The sequence below is a fragment of the Melitaea cinxia genome, chromosome 9 (assembly GCF_905220565.1).
Source record: "Melitaea cinxia chromosome 9, ilMelCinx1.1, whole genome shotgun sequence".
NCBI classification, from domain to species: domain Eukaryota; kingdom Metazoa; phylum Arthropoda; class Insecta; order Lepidoptera; family Nymphalidae; genus Melitaea; species Melitaea cinxia.
Window position 1 is genome coordinate 15,719,881 of NC_059402.1, and position 24,356 is coordinate 15,744,236.

General features: G+C 37.2%; 1 protein-coding gene and 1 long non-coding RNA gene across 3 annotated transcripts; both read left to right on the plus strand.

Moving 5' to 3' along the window:
* Positions 1–1,424: 1,424 nt before the first annotated feature.
* Positions 1,425–21,087, plus strand: LOC123656751 (myosin heavy chain, muscle). Of its 2 annotated transcripts, none has more exons than XM_045592412.1 (24): positions 1,425–1,799; positions 2,326–2,469; positions 4,016–4,200; positions 4,465–4,660; positions 4,745–4,808; positions 5,079–5,177; positions 5,667–5,770; positions 7,389–7,526; positions 7,684–7,953; positions 8,211–8,381; positions 10,369–10,548; positions 10,636–10,795; positions 11,487–11,539; positions 12,066–12,153; positions 12,560–12,677; positions 13,480–13,597; positions 14,248–14,384; positions 14,464–14,590; positions 15,015–15,224; positions 15,752–16,638; positions 17,142–17,220; positions 17,980–18,225; positions 18,303–20,138; positions 20,642–21,087. In XM_045592412.1, exons 1-24 carry the CDS (start codon positions 1,593–1,595, stop codon positions 20,720–20,722), a joined length of 5,898 nt encoding a protein of 1,965 aa, XP_045448368.1. In that variant the 5' UTR covers positions 1,425–1,592; the 3' UTR covers positions 20,723–21,087. The 2 variants fall into 2 exon arrangements, with proteins under 2 accessions (XP_045448368.1, XP_045448367.1); XM_045592411.1 differs by lacking the exons at positions 5,667–5,770; positions 8,211–8,381 and adding exons at positions 5,991–6,094; positions 8,539–8,709.
* Positions 21,088–22,511: 1,424 nt separating this feature from the next.
* On the plus strand, positions 22,512–23,095 carry LOC123656753. The gene is made up of 2 exons (XR_006743589.1): positions 22,512–22,632; positions 22,844–23,095. It is a non-coding gene; the product is annotated as an uncharacterized LOC123656753 (long non-coding RNA).
* The last annotated feature ends 1,261 nt before the right edge of the window (positions 23,096–24,356 follow it).

Here is a 24,356-nt window from a genome sequence, read left to right on the forward strand (position 1 = left end):
TAAATGAAATTTTTTTTTTCAATGCATTTAAATAATCTAACGCATTCTTATGTTTGTCAGAAATTCAAGAAATCAATAGCTGGACAACCCTAGGAACGAATTACAGTCATTAACATACCAGGATGACACAAAATGCATTTAAAGGGGTTTATGTGACACGTTGTGGTCATCAGGTCCTCCGTGTTTTCTTCATTTACGTTTCGGACAAACCGCAGATTTATTAAAATTTTATAATTAATACGATAATTAGTGCTTCTATAGTAAATAATTACATGTATAGACATATAAAGACGTTTATTTTATATTATATATGTTAAGCTCTTCAATTTTTAATTATCAAATGTTTTTATTTTTGAGGAGAATAAAAATAGACACAACAATAATTTTGATCTAAAATATCTTAAATCGAATCGACTTGGTAATCCATCATAACAATTTCATTATACCTTTAGTAGTTCAATCGCGTACTTAACCAATTCATCAACAAATTTACTTTCAATTACGATTTATTTCCATCGAAGTTCTAGTATCAGCTCCGAAAATCATGAAACTGTGAAGGAAAAACGTTATCCCAACATCCAGCAGCGCTCGCGAGCGTTGCCTCTCGAGTGAAAGGTAAGCTCGTCTGAAAGTGCTGGCTGGGCGGGCATCCGCCTAAAATGGGGTGATCGGGCACGGTGGTGTCGTGTTGCGCCTATAAAAAGGAACGACGCTCCCCGCCGCCGGTCAGAACGGCTTCAAACGTAAGTACGCACGTACGTGCTGCCCCGTGCGTCTAGTGTAGTGCATCGATGACATCGCGAGTGATTCGAGATCGAAAGTGACGTCGAAGGACGCCAGCTGGTTTACCGATTGGATTGGATTTTTGCAATTGTGTGCAAGTGGCTCCGAGTGAGGTTCCTGTTGTTTATTGCCTTGGTGGTGAACTGTTGGAGACGATCGGTTCAGTGTGTCGAATGATAGCTATACCCATTGAATGTTCTGAAGTAATCGATAGGTTATTGAAATAAATGCACTTTTAATTGCAAGACGAACTAATTTGTGTTTTGAATATTTCTTTAGTATATTGTCTATTATACGAATTAGTTTCATATATTTAAAAAAAAAATAGAATATTGTAAATTTTCTAAATCATAGCTTAGTATAATATAATTAACTTTTAAGTTCATTCAGCTTTAATAGTAAACAGAGGCCTCAGCCAAAAAGCAATAAACATTGAAGTCATTCAGAACTCTCGAGCCAGCAGCCATTGCCATAAAAGACAATAAACAACAATCCACGATCGCTCTAAATCGGTTGGCGTCGGTCCAGAGCCGCATTCCTGTGACGTAACATCCGCGAAGGGCCGTTCGGGATAAGCTAATAAAAACGCGCACATTAAACTCGGTGTTACGCAAACGGCGTCCGAACTGGCACGTTTCCCAAAGCGGCTACTACTCGGGTTACAGCCACAAATAGACGCACGGGGCCTCCGTTTCGCGTTCAGGAAGGAGGAGGAACGGTCTTCTAACGTGTAGTGTTTTCGACAGGAAGGCTCCAGGGCTGCGTTCTCGTGTCTCAACTAGCCCAAAAGTCTCGTAAGCCCCTCCGAAATGCCGAAGCCACAACAACAAGAGGGTGAGGACCCCGATCCAACCCCATACCTGTTCGTTTCTCTCGAACAGAAACGTATCGACCAGAGCAAGCCCTACGATGGCAAGAAGGCTTGCTGGGTTCCAGACGAAAAAGAGGGCTTTGTGCAGGGAGAAATTAAGGCCACCAAGGGCGACCTGGTGACCGTCATTCTTCCCGGAGGCGAGGTAATTATTGGTGATGAGAGGTGAAGAGCATATATTAGTGAAATGGAAAATTATTTCGAAAGAAATACAAATTCGGAAAATTAATTAAGAACTGTATGATGTATAGATGAACATTGACAAGATTAAGAATTTATAAAAAACGCTTTTAGTATCTTATTAATTCAAAAATTGATTAATAAAATATTTTGGTCATTACGTAACAGTAGACTGATTAATTAAGTTTCTCCTTATACTATTTACTAGCGTAATTATTAAGAAACATTTCTCTTATTGATTATCTGACTGTGCACATATTTAATACATTCATTAAATGAGCAGGAGAAGACATTAAAAAAGGAACTCCTCTCACAAGTAAACCCGCCGAAATTCGAGAAAGTCGAGGACATGGCTGACCTGACGTACCTAAACGACGCCGCTGTACTTCACAACCTTCGACAACGATACTATGCGAAACTTATATATGTAAGTGGGCGCGCCAAGCGCCTTAACTATTTCATTAATACTTATTTTAACATCTTTCCCGCAGACCAAAGACTTCAAGAAGGACCTAGTAGCACAAGTGAACCCGCCTAAGTACGAAAAATGTGAGGATATGTCCAACTTGACATACCTTAACGACGCTTCGGTTTTGTATAACTTGAAGCAGAGATATTACCATAAGCTTATTTACGTAAGTCAGGATGAAGTCGGGAGTTGCAGCGTTCAAGTTTTGCATGTTTTCACCTTTCCCTTCCAACCTCTTTACGTCATAGACTCATTGGAAAGTTATCAAGATTTTAAAGCAAATGAATTTAAATTGACAGCTGAGGAATTAGAATTAATACTAAAAATAGCGTTGCAGATATCGAAGCTTCCCTCTGTTTATTGTTCTATTTTAAGCGTAATATTTTTAAATTCTCGGTCGAGAGTTTACATGTATGATACTGATGATGATCATATAATGTATATATATGTGGGACGAAAGACTTATTACTCAATTTAAATAGTATAATATATATAAGATAATTAAAAATAATGCATTTAATGATAATCTTAAAATCAAAGAGGACGATATAAAACAAAATACGTCTTTAATACTTAAAAAGTTATGTCATTTCGTTGCCTGTCAGAGATAACTTCAAGTGACAGGCTATTTTTGCATTATTTTTGTACTTTTGAATTTGTGTGCATAGAAATAAAAAGCACATCTGCATATTCTGTGATAATATATTTCAGAACATAATTTGTCACTTTTTTCAAAAGTAAAAGTACAAGTTAATAATATTCTACAACAAGTTTTTCAACCTACCCTCCTATTCTTCTTCCCTGGTTTTCCTTATCTTTTTCAGTGCCGTTCTTGAAACCTTATACACAGGACAAGACGGTGAAAACGGACTCCACGGCGTCCAGGATATTGTTTTTATTGTCTTTATTTTAGTTTTTTACAATGTTGTATCAAGCCCGAGCTCTTCCTTGTAGATAATTTACGTGTAATTACAAGTAGGAGCTCTATTGTCTCATAGCTGGATAAAAGACATCGTAAAATGTCCATCTGGCTTCTTCTATTTTCTTTTAAAGATATTTTATCTGAAGATTTATTTTTCGATGTGTTTTGTGAAATTTAATTCTCCAATAATATTTACAAATTTCACGTATATTTATAATGTTTTATCAATTTAATTTCGATTATTGCCAGAAGTTTTATGATATTTGTAAATATTATGGGGAATTATAAAATTATCAGGCACTGAGATAAAAATAATACCGTATATTCTCTGTGCCTGTGTGTTTTGTGTTTTTTTTTTTTTTATTTCTATTTTTATACCTCATTTGAAATCATCGATCATTGTTACCGTCAATAAAATTCGTACATTTCTTTATGAAGTGGACTAAAAAAATATACTTCCGCAACAAAAAATGCTCATAATTGATAACAAATTTCCATTTATGTCCACGTTTACTCCACTTCTTTGTTCTAAAATCATGACCCCACGCTAATTATCAACACTGGAAAACTTATTCATAGTTAAACATTTTTAAATATCATATCAAAAATTGACCGCTCCAGCGGGAATCGAACCCGCGTCTCCGACTGACCGTGTCGAAGACGCGGGTACGATTCCCACTAGAGCGGTCAATTTTTGATATGATATTTAAAAATGTTTAGAATTCCTAATGTGTGGGTAACACAAAAATAAAATCGTACATATTATTCATATCTCCAAATCTCCATACAGACGTACTCGGGTCTCTTCTGTGTGGCCATCAACCCTTACAAGAGATTCCCCGTGTACACGTTCCGATGTGCCAAGCTTTACCGAGGCAAGCGTCGTTCGGAAGTGCCACCCCACATTTTCGCCATTTCCGACGGCGCCTACGTTAACATGTTGACCAACCACGAGAATCAATCTATGTTGATTACGTAAGTTATCGGATTCAATATTTACTTACACGATATAAATTTCAAATCTGCAGTTTAATTAACTATAGTGAGAATCTATTTAAGAATTGATTGATCAACGGAAACTGTAAGACAAGAATATTCAACCTTATGAAATTTAAAGTATTACTGAGTATTAAAACTACGAGTAAACTGCGATTTTCTGAACAATTACTTTAAATTCCTACACTTTAGTAATGGAGAAATGTTTCTTTGAAATATAAAAAAAATCCTTACCAACAACAGCGGTGAGTCTGGTGCCGGAAAGACTGAGAACACGAAGAAGGTAATTGCGTACTTCGCCACCGTCGGTGCATCGCAGAAGAAGGACCCGAGCCAGGATAAGAAAGGATCTCTGGAGGACCAGGTCGTCCAAACTAACCCTGTGCTTGAAGCCTTCGGTAACGCCAAGACCGTGCGTAACGACAACTCCTCCCGTTTCGTAAGTATATCTTTACATATGTTCTTATCAAAAGTATATCATAATATTATGTGATTATTAATCTACGACTTCTTCTTACTCCAGGGTAAATTCATCCGTATTCACTTCGGTCCATCTGGAAAACTGGCTGGTGCTGACATTGAGACCTGTAAGTATTACTTTTAGAAGGAAATCATATGTTTGAATTCCAAAGTACCTCAAATTAAGATACAAGGAAATATATATACAAAGATAACTCATTTTTCTCGTGATAATTTTTTTTCTGTAGTCATCTTAGAATTAATTTAAAAGATTTCAGGAAACTTGTTGTTTTCAAAAAATGTAGTATCACAAGTATTTAAGGAACGAGAAAATTTAATTTAGCTTAAATTTATTTCAATATTGTAACTAAGATGACTTTTCATAATTTTCTTCCTAGATCTGCTGGAGAAGGCTCGTGTAATTTCCCAACAAGCCCTTGAGCGTTCCTACCACATCTTCTACCAGATGATGTCCGGCTCGGTCCCTGGTCTTAAAGGTATGAAATGTCGTTCTAAAAACATCTTAGAAATAAACATATTATTGCAGAAAACTACTGAAGTGATTTCAATTAAAGTAACAGTCTTTGTACGTTTTCTGTTACAATATGTTACATGAGTTTAATCGTCAGCCGTCAAAACGGAAATGGTAATTGTATTAGATACGATTATTTTAATTATTCCTAAATTATTAATTGCAAACATATTTTGGATTTTTTTACGAGTCTTAGATATAAAGATAAAGAGTTTATTTCAGTGACTACATTTACAGTAAATAGCAAAAAAAATCTTAATTTATTATGATTTGAAAAAGTTGATACTAATAAAATCAATGAATTTTGAAAAGTTTAAAATAATTAGTATTGTTATGTAACGAGTGCAAGACAAGAATATAACATATAAGCTCTGTATTTACTACACAATACACGCCAACACATTAACAGGAACTTGTGATGTAATCCTTTATTAACTTTAATTTCAACATTTAGAGATGTGTCTGCTGTCAAACGACATTTATGATTATCACATCGTATCGCAAGGAAAAACTACCATCCCAAACGTAGATGATGGCGAGGAATGTACTTTGACCGATGTAAGTTAGCCTTCCTAGAGCCGAAGGCATTAGGGTTCCTATGTTTGTTTTCTCCTGGCCACTTTGCCGCATATAACCGGCTGGTGGACTGCAAACTGTACCAGAACTATGGGACACGTTTTAGTGTAGATTTTCTACCCGTACCAGAGCATGTGATTTTTCCCTTTTAGTTTTATCGCACCCAATACCATACGTGACTGTTATTGGTGTCGTTTTGTAGCCATCTGCCTTTTGTCTAACGACATCATGGACTACAACATCGTATCCCAAGGCAAGACTGTCATCCCTGGTGTTGACGACGGCGAGGAAATGAAACTTACTGACGTGAGTCCAGAACTGACACTACTGGCTCATCTTTTTCATATTCTTCTGTCCTTCTCTCTTTTTTTGTTTCTCTCTTCTGCTTGCTTCGCTTAAGACTGATTTAAAACTCAGTCTTGCATGTGTATGTCAGATGATTTGGTCTTTACAGAGTTAACGATGCTAAGCACCCGCATCTCGGACTATCCCCTGATAAGTCAAGGGAAGACCCGGATACCTGGTGTCAACGACGTAGAACAATTTGATCTGACGGTTGTAAGTCGTAAGCCTACGCAAGGAGCGTGCGTCTTGCATCAGTTATTCGTAGTCTACAAAGTTTGACCAACATTGTGACAAAATTTCTGACAGACACATTGCATGCTCGCTCCATGCAAAGGGTCCAGTAAGCGTTCTGCACAGTTTTTACCACACAAAGGCTGATCTCCTAAGCACGAGCACCCCCAACAAACAACATTAATTGTTTTACAGACACGACACGGACATCATAGGTTAAAGATAGGTTCTATGTAGGGACTAGTAAGAAATTTAAGCTGTTTGTAATCAAATGTCAATGTTTAATCAACAGAAATGTGTATGTTGTCCAACGACATATACGATTACTATATCGTCTCCCAGGGTAAGATTACTATCCCAAACGTCGATGACGGCGAGGAATGTACACTTACAGACGTAAGTGAAAAGGGTATTTAAATAGAAAACCAGATGACGAAACATCTGAATAGTCCGCAAAAAGTAGCCCCGAGTTTTACATACCTTAAAATCCAAAAAATGGATAAGTTCGTATAATATCCTCTTGTGACCCCATGTATTTTACTATAGTATATTGTTATGTTCGGTTCCCCTAACCCAAGAAATTTTATCTACCTTATATTTTTACAGTAATTCCCGATAGTTTTGACCTTTAGATTAGAGGATATCATCAGAAAAAAAATTGAAATACTTTTTATACCCTTTGAATTCCTTAGTTTTTATCAAAAATTAGTCCCCTTCTGTGCACACGAACCAGAATACCTTAATACTTATAAACTGCCTTAACGCTAAACTCTACTACTAACTATTTCCATTAAGGTAAGTGAATCGTATTTATTAGTTTGAGCATACTTTGCTAATAATTTGTCTTATTATTTTTTTTTTTGAGAATATAAAAAGTAACCTCGATTCTTTTTTAGAAAAAAAAAATGCTTATAAGTAAAACATTGTAAATATTTGACTAAAGTTACCTTGATTTAAATTTAACAATTTAGAACAAATGAAAGAATCTTTTTCGAAAATTCTAATATTGTGACGTTAATTATAGCAAGCCTTCGACATTCTTGGTTTCACCCAAGAAGAGAAGGACAACGTATACAAGATCACCGCCGCCGTCATGCACATGGGTTGCATGAAGTTCAAGCAGAGGGGTCGTGAAGAGCAGGCCGAGGCTGACGGCACTGAGGCAAGTTATATTTTACATTAATATTTTTCTTAATTACAAAAAAGTTACAATTCAAAAATCAAAAACACCTAACACATTATATTTATCTTAATACAACGTAAAAAGTTACATATGTACGTTGACAAAAATTAACTTATACTTTCATTATTACTTCCAGGACGGTGAGAAGGTTGCCAAGCTCCTCGGTGTCGACTGCCAGGACTTGTACAAGAACTTGCTGAAGCCCCGCATCAAGGTCGGAAACGAATTCGTGACCCAGGGTCGTAACAAGGACCAGGTCACCAACTCCGTTGGTGCTCTCTGCAAGGGTATCTTCGATCGTCTCTTCAAGTGGCTCGTCAAGAAATGTAACGAGACTCTAGACACCAAGCAGAAGAGACAGCACTTCATCGGTGTACTGGATATTGCTGGTTTCGAAATCTTCGACGTGAGTATCGAAAGAAATCTCCAAAGTCTGATCAACTTCAAATTGATCTTTAATAAAAGAATTTATTAAAATCGGTTTAAACAAGAAACTAAAATATAAATTGCATATCATAAAGTCCTATAGAAAATGTAAACATTATAACGTAATTTTTATTTTTCCTTAGGTTAGTTATAAGAAAGCATTCATAGGTAAAAGGTAAAAAAAAAAAAACAAGTAAACAGTTATTTCCTTGATATTAATGCAATTTACTTCCTTAGTTCAATGGATTCGAACAACTTTGTATTAACTTCACAAATGAAAAACTACAACAATTCTTCAACCATCACATGTTTGTGTTGGAACAAGAAGAGTACACCAAGGAGGGGATTCATTGGGAATTCATTGATTTTGGAATGGACTTACTGGCCTGCATTGACCTTATTGAAAAGGTACAGTGGGTGGAAATATCCCACGGACAGCAAACAACTTTGGTGTTATCGGTGTTGATTTAGCTATCGTCGTACCCTGCTACTAATCTATTTTATAGTTTAGATATCTAACTCTTATGTCTCTTTGATTCAACTGGGTTTCGTATTGTTTAAAAAGTACAACGGTTTCGAGCAACTCTGCATTAACTTCACAAACGAGAAGCTCCAGCAATTCTTTAACCACCACATGTTCGTACTCGAACAAGAGGAATATAAGAAAGAGGGCATCCAATGGACCTTCATCGATTTCGGAATGGATTTACTTGCTTGTATCGATCTGATCGAGAAGGTAATAGTCCACCGGATCATTTTGCTCGACATCGCCTGAACAAAGGCGGAATTTAGTTTGGCACTTCTGCCAAGTCTATGGGGATAGACGCGGCTCGTAATTGCACAACCCAGGTCTTGTTTAGGGAAAAACATCTACGGAATGTGATCCGTAGCGGTGTTGTTTACAATCCTGATTAATTCTCATAACCCGTAGTGTTAACATTACCATTCAATTGTCTCCCTGCAGTTCAACGGTTTTGAACAACTCTGCATTAATTTCACCAACGAGAAACTTCAGCAGTTCTTTAACCACCATATGTTCGTGTTGGAACAAGAAGAATACCAACGCGAAGGCATCGAATGGACTTTCATTGATTTTGGCATGGACCTCCAAAATTGCATTGACCTTATTGAAAAGGTAGATGGCGGAAACGCAACAAAGAACGCTTGCAACTCGCCATTGTCCTCGAGAAAAGTCGTTAAAAATTAAATCCGATTTTTAAATATCCTCAAAATTATAATTCGGTCTTCAGATTTACGACGCTTTTCTCGACGGACCAGCAATGTAATTGATGTGTTGTGTGACCTTCCGTGTGTCTTACTCTATCTATGAATAAGTAAACAAACTCAAACATAACGACACGCACATACACTACAAACAATATCCAATTCAGTACATAGGTTCTTAATATTTGTTTCGATATTTTTTACATGTTTCTACGGCAGATGAACGGGTTTAATCAGCTCTGTATTAACTTTACCAACGAAAAATTGCAACAATATTTTAATCATTTCATGTTCGTCCTAGAACAAGAGGAATACGAAAGAGAAGGGATCCTATGGACCTTTATAGATTTTGGTATGGACCTTCAAGCGACAATTAATTTGATAGAAAAGGTATTAAAGGTTAACGTGTATAGCTTGAGGCTGTAGGGTCGCGTTTAGAAAAAGCTTCAGGCTGGTATTATTGAGGCCAACGCCTTTCATCGCCTGCAAATACAAAAACGTTGCTGGCTGTACCCCTCTTCACACGCGGTATATATAAAAATAAATACAAGCTTTGTTAAACTCACGCAAATATTCGAAACGGCTAATTCATTTGCTATATTCTAGATACTTCTAAAAATTGCACTAAGTCATCGCGTTCCCAGTAAATATAAAAATCGAAATCTCGTTAGGAAGCACACTAGTATAATATTGTAGAGCAATATAATTATATATTAATATAGCGCAAACTTATTATTAAAATTTTTTTCGCTATTTAATTTAGTAAATATGTAATTTATTTTTAAAGAGCTATTTTTTTACATATTTATGATTAACACGATATACACACGCATAATAACATAATATATTGCAAAATACACAAATATACAGTTTTATTTCGCATGCCGCTTTTACGTTAATGCTTAACAACTTAGTTCTAAGTCCTCCCATTTATATTATTGATATTTTTATATTTTGTTCACTTTATTATGATTTTGTAATACACAAACATTATTCGAAAATATTTGTTACACATTTTTGAAGGTTAGTATTTCATCCAACACAATTTAGATTTTAAATGTTTCAAAGTAAGTTCATGTTACACAAACTCACAAAAGGGTCTAATATATCTAATGTTAGATCTGATAAACGCCAATCATTTCTTGTCCTAATCTCACTGGTTCGATTTCAGCCTATGGGTATCCTCTCAATTCTTGAGGAAGAGTCTATGTTCCCGAAAGCCACCGATCAAACCTTCGTTGAGAAGTTGAACAACAACCACTTGGGTAAATCCGCTCCTTACCTGAAGCCCAAACCCCCCAAGCCTGGTTGCCAACCCGCTCACTTCGCCATTGGTCACTACGCCGGTAATGTAAGTATTGACATTGGATGTAAATCTACAATTTGAATCTTATACTTCGGCAGACATGTACTTAATAGTTCATTCTTTTGTAAAAAGGTCGGTTACAACATCACCGGTTGGCTTGAGAAGAACAAGGACCCTCTTAACGACACCGTCGTCGACCAGTTCAAGAAGGGTCAGAACAAACTGTTGGTTGAGATCTTCGCTGACCACCCTGGTCAGTCTGGTGATGCTGGTGCTGGTGGTGGCGGCAAGGGTATGTATCACTTCATCTGCGTAGACTTAGGAACAATTAGTGATTACTTTACTATATCATTTTTACAATATTCAAGAATTCGTTTAATTGTTAAATATCTTTAAACAATTTTAATGCAGCGAGTGTGTACCGTTGTGACGGAACAAGGTAATTTCATCTTTATTATCTGCTGTAAATTATACAATACTCTATAATCAAGATACACAATATTCCATACATTAATATTAAATGATCGTAATGGAATAAAATGACAAGATTACTTGCGCGGTTTTTATAAATTTGTAAAGAAAAAGCATAACAGAAATATTACTAAGCACCAATATTTTCATTTTTAAAACTAAATTTCACGTGAAATAGGCGCTGGAGGCAAACGTGCCAAGGGTTCTGCTTTCCAGACCGTGTCATCACTCTACAGGGTAAAATGACACAATGTCTGAAATTTGCTTCTGTGTCACGTGACGCTTCTTGTATCGTCTGTCTACATGCACAGGGCTGGCACATTTGTAATTGTAAATGTATTTTATCGTACAAAATTGCCAATCCTAAACGCTTATCTATAAAATTGTCCTCGTCAGTCATATTTTACAGCACTCGTGTAGTCCGGCAGGTTTATCGTCAATGATGTCTCTTGTGTCTGTTGTTACTGTGACCGTCCTTGCATTAATGTTTGCTTGTTAATGTACATCCATAGGAGGTCGCGGTAAGAAGGGCGGTGGTTTTGCTACTGTCTCCTCTGCCTACAGGGTACAAACTAAATTAAATTATAATTATTTGGATTATTTTGTAATTTGTAAATGACACTTAATTAATGCAGATATACTTCATAAATCTGCATTACTTGTAACTATTTCTAATACGGAAATAGTTTTGCAACCTCAACCAAAGCTATACGAGGTGATCCTTATACATTCATTAAGTTAATAATTATCATGTCGTTTTCATCAAATTCATTAGGCGCACATTACAATTTCGTGCGTCAAAAAAAAAATCAGTAAATTTTGAACAAAACGCCAACCGTTGAGAAAACCACTACTTTTTCCGCTAAATAAAAATAACCTAGCTTTGTGTTTGGCAAGTGTTGTTTTTATTAACATGTGTTGTGTGTATCTATGTTCCATACTTCAATGTATCATTACATGTGCTTTATGTTATAGATCATTAAAAAAATATTTATGAATTTATGTGTTTAAAAAAAAAACGAGAATGGTTTATGTGTCGCTTTAATCTGCTTAACAAAAAGAATACGTTCTAATATTATTATTATGTACAGGAACAACTTAACAATCTGATGACAACTCTGAGGTCCACCCAACCTCACTTCGTGCGTTGTATTATTCCCAACGAATTGAAACAGGCCGGTGAGTATTAATAATATTACTTACCTCAAAGTATAAATTTATATCTTCATAGCCGGGCAGTATTTATCGGTTATATCTATACGGGATATTAAATCGTAAAGTATTTATAACACAGCATTTTATAGCATCTTAGCTACGCCTACAGACTCTCAACACCTACATATTTGCGTGGGTGCTAAGTGACGTGATATTTTAGGTGTTTCCACTTCGGGCTTGGTCGGGCGAAGGCAAACAAAATTCATAAAACTCCTATCATGTCTGAGTGACCTATTAAGCTCCCCTCGTTTATTTGTAGAAGATTTATCCGTAGCATTTTCTATTTCTATTCTCTTTTGTACAATTACATTTAATTCTATAAATTAATTACGTAGTATATTTCTAAGACCGCGATGCTTCCACATACCAGGTCTCATCGACTCTCACCTTGTGATGCACCAGCTGACCTGTAACGGTGTGCTTGAAGGCATCCGTATTTGCCGTAAAGGTTTCCCCAACAGGATGGTGTACCCTGACTTCAAACTCCGGTAAGATTAAATCCGACCTAATAAATCTTCTTTTTATGATACCTTTAAAGATAAAAAATAGTTATTTTAATTTTGAAGATAAGGATCTAAAGTATTTAATGTAGTGGATTTACGCTGGCAGTCTAAACAAATTCTTTTAGCTCTGGAACATTCGTAAAACTGGAACGATTTTATTCCTGTCTTATAGAAGCTGACTCTTACTGACGTCATAGGAAGTACTAGCTATGAGTAACGTGATCTAAAATTATTTTAATGCATCTACTTTTTACATTTATATGCTTGACTCATGAGTCATTTACTATATCGCAGTAAATATTTTAATTATTATTAAACTGATTGTTTAAAAAAATACAGTTACATGATTCTCGCACCTGCTATTATGACTGCTGAAAAAGAGCCGAAAGAGGCAGCTAGGAAGTGCCTTGAAGCAATACAACTTGACCCTGAAAGTTATCGTATAGGTCACACAAAGGCAAGGCTATATTGCGTTCTTACGTAGAAGAGTGTTGTTTTTTTTTTTATAATCACAAAATGTACATACAGTACATCTTCCTACAATAGATTTTATTTCCGCCCACCTTTTAATTTAGATGGACACAGTAAGCACCTAGAAATTGTAGAACCTTTACCCTTAAGCCAAATAATGAATGGTACATGAAACTACGAATCATGTCACTATTTTAGATTTCTAAGGTAGTTGAATAAGGTTTACAAATTAAGTGATAAGAAATGCAATGAAGCATTTTCAAAAACTGTATTGTTTGACATTCCCTCATTGTTTGCCGTGTATTTGATAATGTAGCTACAAGATCCTGGCCCCTCAAGCTGCGGAAAAGGAGAGTGACCCTAAGAAAATCGCTCAAGTCATCTTAGAATCCACAGGCTTGGATCCCGAGTCCTACCGTCTGGGTCACACAAAGGCATGTTTAATGTAACAGTAGTTTGCTGTTTGTCTCGCGCTCCGGAAATACCTGGAGGATTGCAGTATTTTTAACTGCTTGCCACGAGAGTAGAACCTTTAGGAACTGGTTTTATTGTTACCCTTTAAACCCTTACAGAGTAAGGGGAGCTTTTCCTTTAGAGCCCAAGATACATAGGCTCGTGTTTGTTTTCCCTTTCCGTATTTGTAGACAGTATTATTATCTTTTTTGTGTGCTTCTCGAACGCAGATACAAAATTCTGTGCCCGAACCTCATCAAAGAGCCAATAACACCTGAAAAAGCCACAGAGAAAATTCTCGAACACACTGGTTTGGACTCAGAGTCTTTCAGGCTCGGAAAAACCAAGGTAGAGCTATGTGCATGACTGTAGGCATATCTCTATTCTTCCTTTATCGTCTGCATGATCTTATTTAAATACTTTTTACTTATAAAGTACTCTATACTGTTAAATAACATTCTCTTTATGCAAATAATATGACTTTTTTTAATACTAACAAAATTATTTAGTATAAGTTTCTTTCTATTTTTGGAATTCGTTTCATAACTCTTTTCTTCTTGGCAATTATTTTCAATTAATTTAACCAAGGTAGTTTGTCAATTTTGTTGTAATACTTTTTTGGGCTGAATAGGTGTTCTTCCGTGCTGGTGTCCTGGGTCAGATGGAAGAATTACGTGATGACAGGCTATCCAAGATTGTATCTTGGCTCCAGGCCTACATCCGTGGTTACCTGTCTCGTAAGGACTACAAGAAGTTGCAGGAACAGAGGTACTTAAAACAGCTCTCATTTTATTTTTAACATAAAAAATTCAATTCAATGCAATGCCACTTTACTTTTTTTTCATAGATTGGCTCTACAAGTTGTCCAACGCAACTTGCGCAAGTACTTGCAGCTTCGCACCTGGCCATGGTGGAAACTGTGGCAGAGGGTCAAGCCCCTCCTCAACGTCACCCGCATCGAGGATGAGATCGCGGTATGTATTACATGCTGTTACACCTGTTGTGTGATGATTAAGCACTGTGACCTATTAAATATTCCAGCACTCATAACGCGTGATTCAGGTGTATATAAATAGATTCGACCGCACCCACCTGGCGGTTACGTGACACCATCGCACCTGCCGCGTCCATTTCTGGATTTCTCCCCACTCCAGCGGCTACGCGGTTTTTGCTTGCACAATTTAATATGTGCGGGGGCGAAAACACGCCTGCTGGAAAACTCCAGTGCGGCTTAGTTGCGGAGTGGTCGGCGGTGCGCGCACCCAACCTTCCTTAACTTTCGAACGATCCGAAATATAGCATTCCTAGTTTAATTTGATGGTGTGATATAAAGTTACGATGGCGGCTACTGTAATATCGACCTGGGATGGTGTAAATAAAAGTGAGGTAATTTTACAGAAATTGGAGGAGAAGGCACAGAAGGCCCAAGAAGCTTTTGAGAAGGAAGAGAAACTCCGCAAGGAGGTCGAAGCCCTCAACGCCAAACTGTTGGAAGAGAAGCAAGCTCTGCTCGCTAACCTCGAAGGAGAGAAGGGCTCTCTTTCTGAAACCCAGGAGCGTGCCGCCAAGCTCCAGGCACAAAAGGCTGACCTCGAGAGTCAACTTAGGGTAGGTTTTTAATGCTTTTCTTTTACAAATTACTTCAGAGAACAAAAAAAATATGGTTTCTTTTTTAATAGAAATTTTAAACAAAATATTTTTTAAGAAAGCCATATAACACTACGGCTAATTATCGATAAGAATTTAAATAATTACATATATTATAATTACTATAATATCTGCATTTAGAACATTTAAAATTATTTATTATCAAACGTGTTGCTGGTATTTTAAAATAACTTCTTAAAGATTTTACAAAATCTAAATAAGTATGAGTGAGGCAAATAATTAAATTACCGTGTAGTGTTTACCGCTATACTTTAAATAAACAAGATTTTGTTTATACCAGATATACCTTATGATGTTTAAAAATAAATCGAACGTCTGCAAACTGCACGGTTTTATTGCAAGCTGTAACAGTAAATAATAGATTACTAATTCGCTGATAGACAGAAACCAGACCCGATGTAATAAACACTGTTGTTAAATTAACATTGAAAATTTATTTTTATTGCTAATTGTTATTTTTTTTATAGGACACACAAGACCGTCTCACCCAAGAAGAGGATGCTCGCAACCAGCTCTTCCAAGCCAAGAAGAAGTTAGAACAGGAGATCTCTGGCTTGAAGAAGGATGTAGAGGACCTCGAATTATCCGTCCAGAAGGCTGAACAAGACAAGGCAACCAAGGATCATCAGATCCGCAACTTGAATGATGAGATCGCCCACCAGGACGAGCTTATTAACAAGCTTAACAAAGAGAAGAAACTCCAAGGTGAATCTAACCAAAAGACCGCCGAGGAGCTACAGGCTGCTGAAGACAAGGTCAACCACCTTAACAAGGTTAAGCAGAAGCTCGAGCAGACCCTTGACGAGCTTGAAGACTCATTGGAGCGTGAGAAGAAACTGCGCGCTGATGTTGAAAAGCAGAGGAGGAAGGTTGAAGGTGACCTTAAACTCACCCAGGAAGCCGTCACCGACCTCGAACGCAACAAGAAGGAACTCGAACAGACTATTCAGCGCAAGGACAAGGAAATCTCTTCTCTCACAGCCAAGCTCGAAGATGAACAATCTTTGGTCAGCAAGACTCAGAAACAAATCAAGGAACTACAGGCTCGCATCGAAGAATTGGAAGAGGAAGTCGAATCGGAACGCCAGGCCCGTGCTAAGGCTGAGAAGCAACGTGCTGACCTCGCCCGCGAACTTGAAGAGCTCGGTGAACGCCTTGAGGAAGCCGGTGGTGCTACCTCTGCTCAAATCGAACTCAACAAGAAGCGTGAGGCTGAGCTCAGCAAGCTTCGTCGTGACTTGGAGGAAGCCAACATCCAGCACGAGTCCACCCTCGCCAACCTCCGCAAGAAGCACAACGATGCCGTTGCGGAAATGGGTGAACAGCTCGACCAGCTTAACAAGCTTAAGGCTAAGTAAGTATTAATTTCTCCCTATCAATTAAAATTAAAAACAAATTATTCAGTAAGTGCGTATGTGAGTCAAATGAAATCTTATGGTCAATATTTATGGGGCTCGAACAAAAATGTGTAAAAAAACTGCAATCGGGTTAAGGAGCTATTTGTAATAGTTGGTATATATATTTATCGCATTGCTACAAACTCAGGGCTGAACATGATCGTGCGTCTTGCTACAACGAGCTTAACAACACACGTGCGGCCATTGACCAAGTTGCAAGGGAAAAGGTAACATGTCATCGATAAGGCATGTGTACCGCCTGGGGTGTATTTGCATGATGTCCTTACCCAGTAGACTGTCAACTGTACACAACAAACAACATTGTATTCACAATGAACATATTATTTATATTTTATCAATTATGATTTTGTGTTATAAAACATGGAATCTCTGAGGAAAATACGCGTCAGCCTTAATGGGAAATCACTAATGCCTATTATGTTATATTCTATCTATCCAGGGCTGAGAAAGAGCGCTCTCAATACTTTAGCGAAGTCAATGACCTTCGCGCCGGTCTCGACCACTTGTCCAACGAAAAGGTATACAAAAGATAAAAAGATAAACGTGTTGGCATCAGCAATAAAAGGACGCTTCGCCGCTTTGTACAAAAAATGGAGCAAAATTAGATCTAGCGAAAACAACACACAACTCACCTGTGCAAAATTTATATTTAACAAATAAAGTTTTCCAAAAATAATAATGCTTTAGGACTGCTTACAATGTTTATAGTGTGTATTTACTAATTTTGTTACGACCATATTAATAAATATAACAATACTCGTAATATAAAATGACAAATGCATGATCAGAAATCAACGGAAACAGATTTTGTGTAATATATTATATATAGTATTCACCTGTTACCGCTAATTTATATTAATCAAATTTAGATAATTATATTGATAAATATTTTGTATTTTTTTATAGTATATTTTTAATATTTTTAGGCGTACTTACTAATGTTTTGCTGTTTAATTTACGACGCGTTGGCGCAACGGTCACACCACTAGTTTGTGGCTGTTGCGCTGGCGGTTGGGGGTTCGATCCCCGCACATGGCAAACATTTGTATTGGCCATACAGATGTCGGCCGTGGTCTGGGCGTTTGTGCTTGTGTATTGTGTGTTTCCGGATCCCCGACATAGGAGATAATCCTACTGGGGGCCGTTGAGTGTGAAGCGTTTATTTATTTATTTACTTATTTATAATCAAACATACATAACAATACATATCGCACTACAAATATATTTTTTTACGGAATCTGTATTACGCATTATTTTTAATTAAAAATTATTCTTAGGCTGCTCAAGAGAAGATTGTCAAGCAACTGCAACACCAGCTTAACGAGGTTCAGAGCAAGGCTGATGAAGCTAACCGCACACTCAACGACCTGGATGCTGCCAAGAAGAAGTTGTCTATTGAGAACTCCGACCTGCTCCGCCAGTTGGAGGAGGCTGAGTCCCAGGTGTCGCAGCTTTCCAAAATCAAGGTGTCACTCACCACTCAGTTGGAAGACACCAAGAGGCTCGCTGACGAAGAGGCCAGGGTTCGTAGGATCAAATTTTGTTGTTGGTTTTTTAAGGCTTTTAAATTACGAAAACTTTATAAAATATTTTTTAACAGGAACGTGCTACTCTGCTTGGCAAGTTCCGCAACCTCGAACACGACTTGGACAACATCCGCGAGCAAGTCGAAGAGGAAGCCGAAGGCAAGGCTGACTTACAGCGTCAACTGTCGAAGGCCAACGCTGAAGCTCAACTTTGGCGCTCCAAATACGAGTCTGAAGGTGTTGCCCGCTCTGAAGAACTTGAAGAAGCCAAGCGCAAGCTCCAGGCTCGTCTTGCTGAAGCCGAAGAAACCATCGAATCCCTCAACCAGAAGGTTGTCGCTCTCGAAAAGACTAAGCAACGCCTTGCAACCGAAGTCGAGGACTTGCAACTCGAGGTTGACCGTGCCACCGCTATTGCCAACGCCGCTGAGAAGAAACAGAAGGCCTTTGACAAGATCATTGGTGAATGGAAACTTAAGGTTGACGACCTTGCTGCTGAACTCGATGCCAGCCAAAAGGAATGCCGCAACTACTCTACAGAATTATTCCGCCTCAAGGGAGCCTATGAGGAAGGTCAGGAACAACTCGAGGCTGTACGCCGTGAAAACAAGAACCTCGCTGATGAAGTCAAGGATCTGCTTGACCAGATTGGTGAGGGTGGCCGCAACATTCACGAAATTGAGAAGGCCAGGAAACGACTTGAAGCCGAGAAGGACGAGCTCCAGGCCGCTCTTGAAGAAGCTGAAGCAGCTCTTGAACAAGAAGAAAACAAGGTTCTACGTGCTCAACTCGAGCTGTCCCAGGTCAGACAAGAAATCGACAGAAGGATCCAGGAGAAGGAAGAGGAATTCGAAAACACCCGCAAGAACCACCAACGTGCCTTGGACTCCATGCAAGCTTCCCTCGAAGCAGAGGCTAAGGGTAAGGCTGAGGCCCTGCGCATGAAGAAGAAGCTTGAGGCTGACATTAATGAACTTGAAATTGCTCTTGACCACGCTAACAAGGCCAACGCTGAAGCCCAGAAGAACATCAAGCGCTACCAACAACAGATCAAGGACCTCCAGACTGCCCTTGAAGAGGAACAACGTGCTCGCGACGATGCTCGTGAACAACTTGGAATCTCTGAGCGTCGCGCCAACGCTCTCCAGAACGAGCTTGAGGAATCTCGTACTCTTCTGGAACAGGCTGACCGTGCTCGCCGCCAAGCCGAACAAGAACTTGGCGATGCTCACGAACAGCTCAACGAACTGTCTGCCCAGAGCGCTTCATTATCCGCCGCCAAGAGGAAACTTGAGTCCGAGCTCCAGACTTTGCACTCTGACCTCGACGAACTCCTTAACGAGGCTAAGAACTCTGAAGAGAAGGCAAAGAAGGCCATGGTTGATGCTGCCAGGCTTGCCGATGAACTCCGTGCTGAGCAAGAACATGCCCAGACCCAGGAGAAACTTCGTAAAGCACTCGAACAGCAAATCAAGGAACTGCAAGTCAGACTTGACGAGGCTGAAGCTAACGCACTTAAGGGAGGCAAAAAGGCCATCCAGAAACTCGAACAGAGGGTAAGAGAGCTCGAAAACGAGCTTGATGGTGAACAGAGGAGGCACGCCGATGCACAGAAGAATCTGCGTAAGGCTGAAAGGCGCATCAAGGAACTGACCTTCCAAGCTGAGGAAGATCGCAAGAACCACGAACGCATGCAAGATTTGGTTGACAAACTGCAGCAGAAGATCAAGACCTACAAGAGGCAGATCGAAGAAGCCGAAGAAATCGCTGCCCTTAACTTGGCCAAGTTCCGCAAAGCCCAACAAGAATTGGAAGAAGCCGAAGAAAGAGCAGACCTTGCTGAGCAAGCCATCAGCAAATTCCGTGGCAAGGGACGCGCGGGATCAGCTGCGAGAGGAGTCAGTCCGGCGGTGAGTTATCATATTTAATATTTTTCTAGAATCACGCAACAACTATTAGATATTATTAAGGTTAAAAATCGCTTTTCACTAAACATTTTCAATGTAAGAAATTTTAAGTAGCAGAAGGTATAAGATTTTAATATATAATAAATCTATTTCTCTAATTATTATGTATCTCATTTAATCTTAAAAACAATTATAAATCATCTTATTTTACTCATCCAGGCGTCCGTTAAAGGGCGTCCATAGATCACCACTGGATAAATGTAAGTTGTGTTGCCCCCGAACAAACACAACAACGGCACAAAATACAATGCCGAGTTATAGATTTTAGAAACCTTTTGTTTTAATCCTGATACATTTACTTCAATAAGCATGTAAATATCCCAAAGTGAGAAAAAAATATAAAATTTTAGGTGTTAGATGTATTTTATAAACCTGGCATGAGTCCCGCACGATAAAAGAATATAGGCAATTATAGAGTATTATACTGATCAGTATTTTTTTTGCAGCCCCAACGCACGCGCCCCGCCTTCGACGGCTTCGGCACCTTCCCACCAAGGTTCGACCTGGCGCCTGAAAACGATTTCTAAACGTTCCACTACAGAAATTAAAAACGGACTGTACTGATGTTTCGTTATACCAAAATTTTTATACAATAGCTATTATAAGACAGCGTGAACCAAAATGAGCTGTACACAAATAAAAGAAAATGTTACGCCCAAAAATTAAACTCTTTTAATATTAATGTTTTTATGAAAAGTTATTTTGTAACTTGTTGATATTTATTTATAATTATTTATAACCGCGGTGTATGTATTGTGCAAGGCGGAGGATGGGTACGCGCGCGCCCGAACCTTAGAGACACGACTACCATCTTTTCTACGGAGTCACACGCGCACCCATCATCCGCCTTTTTGACATCCAATAAAGCGATATCGTTGTCATAAAATATTAACACGACTTTTTATTTCTGATCCTAAAATGCCCTTTCGAAAGCCGTTCTAAGAAATCAATTTTTTAATTTAAGGCATACAATTTTTAAGGTTCAGTAAAAACAATTAACTAAAGTAAATTTTAACCATTAAAAAATATGTATATTTATTCAGTCAAAAATACTTAAATCTGAAGTATATTTGTAATTGATATCATATACACGACTAACATTGAATTTCTTTGAATAAAATGACTGTATTTGAACAGATATTTAGAATATAAATTTTATTTGCATTAATCAAAAACATCTGTATTTTTCACCATAACTGCTTTTGTAAATCTGTTTACGCAAATTGTATTAATGTTTGTGTGTGTTACATCAACATGTTTTATTTAAAACAAATTGATTGGTTTCAATTATTCATCTTTCATATTATGAAAAGCAAAATTTAGCAGCTACTCTGAAACAGCTGAGTGAAGAAGTTCACGTCTCTTTAAACCCTCTTATCGTAATTTGTACAGTAAATTATAAATAATTTAATATAAAGTTATTAGTGGATAGTTTTGCCATATATTTTATGAACCTTCTCAACCCCCCCCCCCCCCCCCTATAAGTTAGGGGAATGAAAAATAGATGTTTTTCGATTCTTAGACCTACCCGATATGCACACAAAATTTCATGAGAATCGGTCAAGCCGTTTCGGAGGAGTTTAACTACAAACACCGCGACACGAGAATTGTATATATTAGATTTATAGAAGATGATATAATAATAATAATACACTTTATTGTACACCAAAGACAGAAATAATACATAGCAAAGAAAGAAAAATTTTAACAATAGGTAGGCCTATAATTCATTAGGTACAAAGGGGAACCTTAGGGCACAGGAAATAGTCTAGCGTCAAAAATAGGTGTACAAGTTACAATAAATTTATGATAAATGTTCAAATAATTAAACATATACATACATACATACAGATATATTCGCCCAGCTAAGTGGTGAGACATGACTGGTTGAAATAATATTTACATGATTACAATCGTATATGGACATTTAAAAACAACAAAAAGTCCTTGATCGGCAAAGCTCCAAATAATTGAACTAAACGGAACACAAACATATCCCAATATTCAAAATTAACTCAGCGGTAAACAACGAAAACTCACGCTACACCTGATAAATTTTTAACTTTATTTAAAACGGTAGAAAATATACTATTTTACTTTTACTTCTAATTTTTCACTTTTTTCTATACAATCGACTTTTTTATCTCTCTAATTAGATATTTGAATGTGTCAGGAATAAAGGATTCGTTCCGTTGAATACATTTTGTGATTTTACTATTTATTTAAATATATAAAAAATAGCGGAAATGTGCAGTTCAAGTTCAGTTTATAGCAATCCGCGGTTATAACAAAATGTGGTGGTTAATGGTATTTATTTACTTACCGCAGATTAATGGCCAGTGTTACTGGAATAATAGACATCCATATAAATTCTTTGGAAGTAAAACTCCCTATGATTCTGTGAGAGGTGATTTCAGGGACGTTCCACCGATCAGAGGTACGTATAATATGATATGATGTAGTTTGTTGTTAGTTACGGTTCGGGAGACTCACAGTTCTCGACTTTCTCACTCTTAATTCTATTAGAAATTTGGGATTCGAACAGTTAAATTAACAACATTGAACAAAACATTTAACATATTATTACTTAAAAAAATACTTAACAGAATATACACGGAGTTTTTATATATATTATAAATATTTTGAAGGTTGTGAGCCAGTTAGCATATGGTTCGTGACAAGACATGGAACCCGATTTCCCAGCGGAATGGATCTACCTGCAATGAAAGCAACATCCAACCTAAAAGACGAAATTATTAAAAATTATATTGACGGTAAAGGGGAGATGTGCGCACAGGTAGGTGTATCTTATATAAATTACCTGTTCATTTTTTTTTACTTTATAAATATCAAATAAAATACTCGAAAGTGGTAAGTGAATATAGAGATTGGAATATTTACTTGAAAGTATAGAAATCGAAGGCTGTGATTTTTAAATTAACAATTATATGTATATCAATAAGTATGGAAAGAGAACTGACGACTACTTAATACCCGAATATATTAACGAACTGCCCAGAGAACTGCAAGAAATGTATAAGAGTACCACAAAAACCAAATCACGTTTAAAAAAATATTTTTTACAAAAACAAACTGAATTAACTGAGTGACTCTCTGTACCCAGATAAAGCCGCGAGGTTTTCGTGGTACTTAAATTTCAAATTAAAATGTATTTGTTATGTATTGGCCAATAAATTGAAAAAAAAAAAAAAAAAAATCCAAGAAATTTTCAGGATATTTCAAATCTTCGAGACTGGAAATGGATTGATTTAGAAAAGAAACCATCGGTACTGACTGCAGAAGGTTTCCAGGAATTGCTCGAGTTTGGGCAAAGATTTCGACAAAAATTTTACTTTGTCTTAGCCGATCTGAACAAATCTCTCATCAGGGCTACAGATGAAATACGAACTAATAGAAGTGCTAAAGCGTTCATCAGAGGCTTAGAAGATTTAGGTTCTACTTTATTTATCGAAAATTCCATACGAGAAGATTATACGATTAGGGTAACTATTCACACAAATATTTATTTAATAATTATACTTACCTAATTATATTTGTGTCTCACTTCACCCCTTCAGTTCACCTAATTTTTTGCACCATAAATCAAAATCACGATTCAATAGAAAAATACTGGCAGCATTCTTATCGCTAGTGCAAAAAATTTAGTAACCAACACTATCTTTGAATAATTGTTTAAATTTTAATATGTAAATATCTGAAACACTGTTATTTAAAATTAAACTCTTGATCAAAATAAGTTTGCTATTTCGGAATAACAGCGGTTATGGAAAGTTTTCATTGCGTTCTAAACAATATGTTAAGTATAATATCTTTAATATTATTTTTATGAGCTATGCACTAATAATCAATCAATAATCACCGTTAAATTTGTTTCATACAGATCATTAGTGCTAATTTGATCCGCTTTATACTATACCTACGTACTAAAATATTTTCACGGAGGCTCTATTGTGATGAATGTTACGTGTTGTTTTATTACGTGTTACGTCATGCATTTGCAACTATTGATGTCATCAGATGATGAGTATTAGTAGTGTAGTAGTGTATAAATAATCATTACAGCCTATACAGTCCACTGCTGGACATAGGCCTCCACAAGTTTACGCTGGGCAGGCGGGTTGGTGACCGCAGTACTAGCTT